The sequence below is a fragment of the Miscanthus floridulus genome, chromosome 7 (genome assembly GCF_019320115.1).
Source record: "Miscanthus floridulus cultivar M001 chromosome 7, ASM1932011v1, whole genome shotgun sequence".
Classification (NCBI taxonomy): domain Eukaryota; kingdom Viridiplantae; phylum Streptophyta; class Magnoliopsida; order Poales; family Poaceae; genus Miscanthus; species Miscanthus floridulus.
This window is the reverse complement of record NC_089586.1, coordinates 134,899,763-134,910,061: the sequence shown is the minus strand read 5'-3', so window position 1 is coordinate 134,910,061 and position 10,299 is coordinate 134,899,763. Positions and strand designations below refer to the sequence as shown.

The 10,299-nt window shown below is 44.7% G+C and overlaps 1 protein-coding gene across 1 annotated transcript; it reads right to left on the bottom strand.

Moving 5' to 3' along the window:
• Nucleotides 1-2,637: 2,637 nt before the first annotated feature.
• Nucleotides 2,638-6,540, bottom strand: LOC136464916 (replication protein A 32 kDa subunit A-like). Its single transcript, XM_066463864.1, has 10 exons — nucleotides 6,351-6,540; nucleotides 6,125-6,241; nucleotides 5,893-5,990; nucleotides 4,095-4,136; nucleotides 3,899-3,976; nucleotides 3,743-3,821; nucleotides 3,556-3,651; nucleotides 3,392-3,474; nucleotides 2,968-3,036; nucleotides 2,638-2,891 (listed from the first exon to the last, which is right to left on the bottom strand). Exons 1-10 carry the CDS (start codon nucleotides 6,435-6,437, stop codon nucleotides 2,816-2,818), a joined length of 825 nt encoding a protein of 274 aa, XP_066319961.1. The 5' UTR covers nucleotides 6,438-6,540; the 3' UTR covers nucleotides 2,638-2,815.
• Between the last annotated feature and the right edge of the window lie 3,759 nt (nucleotides 6,541-10,299).

The window sequence follows — 10,299 nt, the reverse complement described above, 5'->3', positions numbered from 1 at the left end:
CCTCGGCCCTCGCAATGGCTGCCTCGTTTTCTCAGTGCTGCACGCGGTTGATGTTCCGGTTCTCCTGAGCAACATGCTCCTCCTCGGTTTCGCCATTCCGAGGAGGGCTGTCGATGCTAACGTTGAAGATCGCACCACCCCGGAAGGGTGGAAGGAGGAGTTGCTCGGGGAAGGTTTCGGCGAGGGTCTCTGTAGAGCCTTGAGACTCGGAGCCCAGAGTTTCTTCCGAGGTGGTCTGGAGGGGCACCCCGGGGCACCGGCCTAAGTTTAGCATGTTGACGGCTGGCAAAAATTGGACGGCGACCTGGTCGACGAGTAGATGGGCGCATTCCACCTGGTTGGTGAGTTTGCCCCTCAGGGCGTGTTGGTAAGCGGCGGCGGCGTTGGTGAACCCGAAGGGTAGGGCCGTAACCCCTGCAGTTTCCCAAGCAGCCTCTGATAGATCTGGATTGGAGGGTGGTCGGTGCTGAACCAGAGTGTCTAGAGCCAATTCAGCGATGGAGACAATCGGCGAGCTTCAGTCCAACCCGATCGATGGATTCGATCAGATCGTCATTGTTGATCTGCCTCCTCTGGTAGCGAGGAAGCGGACTGCGAGTTGTTGCTGAAGGAAACCTCAGAATCGGCTCCGAGATCGGATCAGCAGTTGCAGGTGCGGGGGTGGTCAGCGTAGAAACGATCTGCACCGGCTCGAGGAGCTCTCCGACTCCGTCAGCGTTGATGACCCACGAGATGGATCCGACCGTGAAGATCTGGCCGGGCTGCGGGAGGGACGAAGAGCCTGTGGAAAAAGTCATCCTGTTCGACAAGGAAACAATACGCATTCCCCTACCTAGCGCGCCAACTGTCGATAGAATATTGTCGGCAGTCCTCCGAGGGGTATTCCACGAAGGTAGGTTGATCGGCAGAGGAGCGTGAGATCAAGAACAAGAAGGCAACAGAAACACACGAGTTAGACAGGTTCAGGCCGTCAGTATGACGTAATACCCTACTCCTGTGGTCTGTTGGTTTGTATTAGCTACCGTATGATATTGCGTGAGTTTGAAGGGGGTCCCTGCCCGCCTTATATAGTCCGAGGAGCATGGTTACAAGTCGGTTAGATCTGAGAGATAACCGGAAAGTAATAACTGATTACAGGAATATTGGGATCATACATATCCTAACAGATCTCGTAGTATCTTCAGGATATCTTCCCGGTGTCTTGCGGGAGACGCCTAGCAGAGTCGTGCCCCGCAAGGCTTCGTTTTATGGGCTGAGCCACCCCAGGGGGCGTAGCCCATGTGGTCTGCCGTGGGTATCCGGGGTCGTACCTCCCACACCAAGTCTGGGTACCATCTGTATGCGGAGATAACCAAACAAACTCGCCAATTCCCATGGAATTCTAGTTTAGGAATTCAGGAAAATGGATTCCTGCCATGCCAATATACTGCTAATAGCATCAGTCTGTTAGTGCCATGCCATATTTAGCCTATCCTGGGTAAAGATAGGCTAAAACGTTGGAACAAACCTTTCGTAAATTCCATCAGAAATTATACTTTCAAAAATTCTAGTATCCACAGTTAGGTCTATTTAGGAATACATGGGAAAGTCCAAACTAAATTTCTTTTGCCATACGCAAGAAATGACAAATTACTAGTGTGGACGCACGAAAACAAAAAACAAAAAAACATAGCATATATATGGTCCATTTTAACTTAGGCATCCGAATTTTCTTTAGAAAAATGAAGATATGATTTGTAACACAGTTTGTTTTTCTTTAAAACAGAATTAGCCCATGTACACCTAGATAGCGCCCAACATAAGAGGACAGAGATGGGTACAAAAGCTACTGTTGTGCAAACAAGAAGGAACTGTATGGTTAGTAGCTAGCTTCCAACACTAGTCCTCCTCACCTTGTATTTGGACTGGAAGCCTTAATTGGGCTCGTTGCCAGGCTTATTTTTAAGTAAATTTGTAATGTCTCCGGGCTTATTAACAGTTTGACCGATGGAGACTTTGGAGAGGTAGCAGGCTGGACAGTGTAAAATTCAAGCTTTTCAACATCCATGGAGAGGCAGCTGTTCACAATTCGAACTGTATAGTAAGTCTCCTGTAGCTAGGTGCTTGCACACATGGACAAACAGCATCCAGTACAAGTATGCATGACCGGTTCACAATTTGTTTGGTTAGTCCACCATCCGTGGATTAGTATGCAATTCCATCTGGCAGCACTGTTGCTTAACAGCAGCATAATAGCTTTTATTAACTTTATCCCAACCCAGCACTGCATCAGCACATATCACACCATATCGATTTGTCACTACTGAGACGAAGAGTCACTACTCATCTTCATTGGCACAACTTCATCAGATGATGAAAATCAACTAGTTGACACAAGATACAGTATTTCCATAACCTATCGGTCTATTCGGTTGACTGGTTCGTATCATTACTGGTTCGTAAAGAAATACTGCTGGCTGGTTTGTGTGAGAGAAAAATACTGTTCCGGCTGAAAATTTACGATCATTTACGAAAGCCACAGCCAAACGAACAAGCTAAATGCATATAGGACCATCCTAGATAGGTCTAACACCATCAAAAGTCTTCCTTGACACAACTTCATCAGATGATGCAAATCAACTAGTTGGCACAACATGATATTTCCATAACCCATACATATAGGACCATCATAGATAGGTTCAACACCATCAAAATTCCCTCCCTTTTCAGACCTTGGTTAGTACAAGGAGGCAGAATCAGTTCTGTCAAGTGATACTTAGTCCTCTGCCATTCGAGCAGGCTGACTGCTCTTGATTTTGGCTACAACTTCAATTGGTTAAGTTGACTTAAAGTGGGAGTCATCAATTGTTGAGTAGAGATGGCCCAAGTCCACATTGTCGAGAACAGCGTCCCTGCATAACAGAAGGAGCTGCTGAGAATACTCTATTTTTTTCCTGTGTGCTAGTGAAAGTGAAGAGAGAGCTCTACATGATCTTCTTCTCCGGCAGTTTGAACCGCTTGATAACTTCATCAACATGTACCCCATGCTCACTCTCACTGTCGACAATAGAATGACAAATAAAGATGAGAAAACTTGCTAACCAAGGCATCACAACAAATCAACTTTTTATTTGTTAAGTGAAAGGGTAATTATTAAACTTAGGACAGGTAATGTGGAATCATATTTTGATAAGAAAGAAATAAAAGAAAGAAAAGGATGATTATGTGTAATATAAACTTTATTTAGGGCAGTTTATTGGAAAGGCTGGTCAAAACCAAAGAAAAAGGAGGGGCCACTCGCGGTCTCCTCGCATTGCACAGGCGAGGGTAAGGCTTGCCACGGACACCCTTCTCCAGACCCCGCACAGAGCAGGAGCTCTCCGCACTGGGTACGCCCATAGATATGACTTACAGGTTCGCTGGTTCTTTAAAAATATTAAGCACCTGCGTGCTCAAATCAGTATCGGATCCACTTGCTCCACTGGTCACTGGTGCCTATAGGAATTAGTAAGACACGGTGATATGTGAAAAGGTTTTGATTAAATAATCAATGCAATAACTGCAACTATAACTTACTAGATTCGATTTCAAAGATGTTGGTGTGCTTGATTCACTGAAACCATTTGAGACTGACACTCCCATAGAAGAACTGGTTCGTGCAGGACTGCCAGCCTATGATGTAAACCAGAAGCCTTGTAAAACAAAGCCACGGGAAAGACAGCATGGAATATTTCAATGACCTTAGTACAGGAAAGGGCGACACCTTTAATTTCGTGTTCTCTATATGCATCCGAACACACTGAATGAAATGCAGCGTAACCTCATTGAAATCAGTTATAGGCCTAAAAAAAATCAATATATTATTTGTATGCTGCATTGTAAGAATTGTTCAGCTTAAACGAACTTACTGCCAGGATACCTGCTTGAGAAAGCAGTAGCACGCTTCCTCTCTTGAAGTCCCTTGAGGCTTCCAATGACCGCAACGTACATACCATTCCTTGATAACCAAAGAGAGAGAAAACTGTGATCTATCCGCACAAAAGCATGGCGACTTTCCTCCAGAAAAGATAGTGAAATGCTTTAACAACAATGTAAAGGCTGTAGCTTATACTTACTGAATAGCAGCAGTTTCGGAAGAATCTGAAGCATCATTCACCCTGCGAAACAGAAACATAAATAACATAACTGTGTGTAAGGAAACCTATTACTAATCGCAGACAACCAACATGATAAGACATGAATAACTTGGTTGAACGTAGGATTATGACATTGGTGACTATTATCTTCTTTTATAAAACAAGACAAAGATCTCCTTATCAATATATTATTGGCAGAACTCCAGCCAGCCATTTCTTTTCAAAAAAGGGAAAAAAATCACTGAAGTGCAGACTGAGTACATTTTGGGGAACTGACACGCAAGATTTGGCATGGTAGGAACTTCAAGGGCTAGGTTGGTTATTAAATCAGTTTGCAGAATATTTTGTGCTATATCTTTACATCAAGATTTGGTAAACTAACAAAATCTGGTTAGTCTACACGAATTCTGCAAGTAATTATTAAGGCCAGAAGCACTATATGATTACTTTCAGGTTAGCTTTTCTTGACAAATTGGCATCAAACAGAGCAGTTTGTATCACTTCAACAACTTATCAGGTCACACTAGAATCACTAGCCATGTGGGGAGAATTTGAAGTTGTTATGGCAGAACTCCAGCCAGCCATTTCTTTTCAAAAAAGGAAAAAAAAATCTTCACTGAAGTGCAGACTGAGTACATTTTGGGGAACTGACACGCAAGATTTGGCATGGTAGGAACTTCAAGGGCCAGGTTGGTTATTAAATCAGTTTGCAGAAGATTTTGTGCTATACCTTTACATCAAGATTTGGTAAACTAACAAAATCTGGTTAGTCTACACGAATTCTGCAAGTAATTATTAAGGCCAGAAGCACTATATGATTACTTTCAGGTTAGCTTTTCTTGACAAATTGGCATCAAACAGAGCAGTTTGTATCACTTCAACAACTTGTCAGGTCACACTAGAATCACTAGCCTTGCAGGGAGAATTTGAAGTTGTTAATGAGGTTCACAGGAAGCATACAATGGTGAGGCAAGTTCAGTGGTTGGAAGGAACAACAGATGGAATTGTTACTGAAACATTCCACTTCCACATGTATGCCTTTCACATGCAGCTATGTAGTTTTCTGGTTATTATAACCTAATGCAGATGTTTAGCTTTGTGTTTATGAGTAAAAGATGATGTGTTCTGATAAGACGAGGTTAGTCCACACGAGTTCCTGCAAGCAGTTATTAAAGCCAGCAACAGGTGGTTTTAGATTGTTGTACAGCCAGATCCAGTGGAATCTATGTCATGGTTCTTGAATACAATGAATGCAAGACTAAAAATCTCAAAGAAGAAAAATTAAGGCCTCCTTTGGAGGAAGGCGGGATTTTGTCCTGTTTCCAGTGTTTTTCTTGTGAAAATGAATTGATTCATGTGAAATTCCTGCATTCCAAAGTGCCCTAATCATAATACATGGTTACTTTCAGGTCAGCTTTTCTTGACAAGTTGGCATCAGCAGTGTAATTTGTATCACTTCAACAACTTATCAGGTCACACTGGAATCACTATCCTTGCAGGGAGAACTTGAAGTTGTTAAGGAGGTTGACAGGAAGCATACAATGGCAACTTGGCAAGGCAGGTTCAGTGGTTGTAAGGAACAACAGATGGAACTGTTACTGAAACATTCCACTTGCACAGGTATTCCTTTCACAGGCACCTATGTAGTTTTCTGGTTATAACCCAATGTGGATGTTCAGCATTGGTGTTTATGAGTAAATAAATGGTCATGTTTTCTGATAAGATTTCTGGGATTGACTATGAGAGAACCAAACAAGCAGTGTTACGTTAGGCTCACCATCTGATGAAATCGAGGCGGCCGGTGCCGTCATCGAGCGTGAATGTCACATCGGTCGTCCGCTCCACCTTGCCGTTGACCATCCCCACAAGTCGAATCTGAAAAGGGAACCGCGGCTGACGAATTAACGGCGAGAACATGTCCATGTCAACGAATCCAAGCACGAAGAAGAGGAAAGGCTGAGAAACGCATAGCGCAGGGGAAGAGGCGTGTCGAATTTAGGCCCCCGTACGTTAGCCATCTCGACGCCATCCACGACGAACGGAGCGCCCTTCTCGCCGGTGCCAGATTGCTGCGCGTCGACGACCTGCTTCACGGTGAGCGGCATGGTGCTGGACGCGCCGCGCATCTGACAAATTCAATCACACAAGTCAGGTAAGTCCATGGCTAAGGGAACCGACGGATTGAGGTTGAAGAAAGCAAAAGAGGGAGTCCCCGCGGCGAGAGGAAGAGAGGACCTTGGAAGGCGTGGTGGAGTCGGCGGCGGCATTCTGGGTGGAGGTGAACTGCGACGGCGAGAAGTCGGGTTGGCTCGACGGCATCATCTTCCCAGTCACGAGCGGCGGCGGCTGAATGGCTTGCGGGGGCAGATGAGAGGATCGATGGGAGGGGATCTCAAGGGAGCGGAGCCCTAAAGGCAGAGCAACCTGGCGGGAGACCGGGAAAAAGCGCGGGAAATGAATCCCTGCTTCCCGCCATTTGCTATCACGGTGCGTGAGCGAGCGTGAGTGGGTATGGCTCGGTGTGGGCCTGTCCACGTTCGTTGACAGGTGGGCCTGACCGTACTGTTACGGCTGTGGGCGGATACAGCAGCCAAGGAATAGTCAAAGCTCAAATCTCTTCTCTGAACAAAATTAACAAAGCTTCACCTTCAGACCTTCTTTTTTTTAATAAATAAATAAAGGCAGTAGCACTGCCACTTTTTGTGCAAGGCTTATGAAATTCGTGTCAATCAAACAAGTTCAAGTTTAACCAAATTTATAGCGAATGATATTGATATATTTATGTCTCCAAATTAGTTTATTATAAAATACATTTCATAATTAATCTAATGATATATATTCTGTATTATAAATGTTAGTATTTTTATAATTTTAGTTAAAATTCAAATTATATGACTTCGTAGAAAGCGAGATTTTTTTTTTTTTGAGAGAGAGAGAGTAGTGCATATTACAAGTAGCATCCTACAATAAGATTCAGCTAATGACTGCGTACGGATATTTTGGCAGGCAAACTTACAGAAAAAAGGTGTGCAGAGATTTGGCAACCCGCAGGGTTTAATTATTATCACAATTATAGTTTGGCAAGCAAACTTACAGAAGAAAAGTGAATTCATTATATATATTATCAGAATATTGCCAAAAAAAACTGATTTTATGGCACAACATACAATTTCAAGCTGACAGACACAGATGCAAATGCAAAACAACTTTTTTTTTCTTTTTGATAAAGGAAGCTTTCATTACTTTCTCAAACTCCAACTAAATGTATTATCAGAAACCATCAATGAGTAACTGTTTAGCCAAAGGTGATTACAGCTTAAAATTATTCAACAGCTTCCAACAACACACATCAAGTTAGAGGGGAAAGGATATATAGTTCAGAACTGGATGTTTAGAGTAGCCATGATGGATGGAAATGGAATCAAAGCCAAGCCTGTTATGTCACTCCGCATCGGCATCTTCTAGGATGGCAGCTTCAGCTTCGAGCACCTCCTCCTCGCTCTTTCTGCCTTTCTTGGACCTGTAGTGGGCGCTCATGAAGGTCCCTACAGCGCCGTACTTGCGGCGGCAGTGCTCATAGTGAGAGGGATCAGACATTCTCCAGAAGTCCTTCTCGCTCAGCTCAGACCGTCTCCAGTAAGGAGACCTAATTCTAAAATAGGTAGCGAGAGATCTAAAATCAGCCTCGTGAGACCTATTTTGAGTTGTCTAAGAGACTCAACCCAAATATGAGTATCCTCTCTCCTGGAAACCCATTTGCAGAAAGGATTCTCTTTTGGGTCTTGTTGTTGAAGAAGATGTCGAATAGGTATTGAATATTTTGCCTGTAGCACTACCCAAAGGACGAATGTGTCTTATATTTTGGGTGTTGTTGTTGGAGATAGCCTCAGACACCGCATACTGCGCCTGGTACCCGTGGTTCCTAATGAGCCACTGCTCTAGCCTATACACGGCTTAGGCACCATTGAACTCCTCACCTCGTAGAACAGAGGCGGAGGCAGAGGCAGAGGCAGAGGCAGGAGCGTAGTAGAAGCCGACGTCGATGAACATTTGGGCTTTTTTTGCGATGCTGCTCAAATCCTGGTTCCGGGTGCACCATCGTCTTCACGGGAAGCTTGTGCAGCCGATGCGGGCACAGCCACACTGGGTAAACCTAAGATCAGATCAAAAAACAAAATTCTGAATCCCATCCCAACCAGGTTGAAGAGGGCATGGTATAGAGACTCTAGACTAGCCACCAGCGATGCAAAAGAAAGAGTAAATTACACGGCCGGCCCTTGTCAGTGCGGGATCCACGGGATACCCCGCAAGGAAGGGAGAAGAACTAGTTTAACTAAGATTCTTCCCCTGTAATCTTAGCAGTAGTATTATTCTGTAATCCTACTAGGAACTCTCATTGTAAACCGACTAGGACTCTGGCCTCCTGACTATATAAAAGAGGGCAGGGCTCCTTAGATTGGGAGTTCAGAGAACAATTGTACGACACAACACTTTACGATCAATCCAACACAAAGGCTAACGCTAAACTGGACGTAGGGCTATTACTCGATCAACGATAGAGGGTCTGAACCAGGATAAATCGACTGTCTCTTGCGTTAACCGTCGAGTTCTGCATACGCTGAAGCCCAAACATACTGCCCCGGGGACCCCCGTGGCAGGCTATCGGTGGTCAAACATCGACAGCTGGCGTGCCAGGTAGGGGATTTCGGCGACTTTGCACCTAAGAGCTCGATGGACCTCGACAACATGATCTTCTCAAAAGAATCAACCTTCATCTTCGGTTCGTGGATCTGCGAGGCAGGCGACGATGGCAAGCTCCAAAACCGTCTCCTCGAAGATTCAGATCATCATCAGGACTTTTTCATTTCGGTGACAACGACAGGTCAGCTTACCGGAAGATTCGTGTAGCTCGTGATATCCAATCCGACTCAGATTTCGCGACTTCACGCATCCGATTCAAACTCAGGTTCCACTTCCGAGACGGAGTCTTATCCGAGTTCTTTCGGAAAACCGAGTTCTTTTCTGACAAAGCTCCGGAACACGATGTCAACCTATCAAGAACACTACTCGGAGTACACTCATAGTACTTTAAAGAAGTCGGGTCCTCTTCCGTTCAGACTCCACAACATGGCAACATCTTATTAGACACGGACCAAAGGATCCACCAATCCGGTGCTTAGAATGCCACTGAAAAGAGCCTAGAAAGGTCTCGTTTTAACTATAACATCTCAGGACTACATCATCCACTGGCCAAGTTCCGTTCCTGAAGATAGCAGCACCCAACTAGTTGACAACGTGACAACAATGGCTCTTCCCTACCAAGAAGGAGACTCGATCTGTGACCTTGAAACCTCTACTAAAATTATCAACAACTCTGATAGTACGGAAGCCATAGACGATGATAGAACAACTCACGCTAGAGAAGTATTCATGATTCGCCGTCCTCAATCACCATTGGTCCCCCAGAAGCACCCGACGTCAGGTCTTTAGATGAATCCGAATCTAACATATCACCATTTATCCAGGGGCACGATGGTGAAACTAAGAGTTCAAAGGCAAGCCAGAGAGAGAAGAAAGAACAAATTGAAACAAGGACGTCAACGCCGTGCTAAGCAGCGAAAGGACACTTGGATCAAATATGAGTCAGACCTAGCCGAGTACAATAGAAGAAAATCAGAGCAAGACGTCGAAGAAGTGAATACACCCTATGATAAGATTCGAGAAGCACTAGAAGAACTTAGGGCGACTTCATATCCCAATGAAAAACAAGGAATAGCTCCGGGGACTTCCTCCGATCAACAGTCCTTAGGACCACGATGGAAGGGCAACATCACATGAACAGGAAGATTAAAATCAAAGGAAGTCTGCCTTTCGAGAGGACTTGGATCAAGTGGAAGTCACAACAGAGAAAGTAGAAGAAATCATAGTCAAAACGACGAGTCGAACAACCAAGAAAGGCCTAGAAGCAAAGCACCCACTCGGACAGCCACGCAAAACTACTCTCACCAAGACAATAGTTGGCAAGAAGGGGGCGCCGAATCAGAATACACAGAAGCCGAAACACACGATAGATTCCCCTGTTTCGCAAACAGACTTGCTTCAATACGACTGCCTCATAAGTTTAAGCCATCCAACCACTCCAACTATGATGGCAAGACCGAACCAAAGCAATGGCTTAGGATTT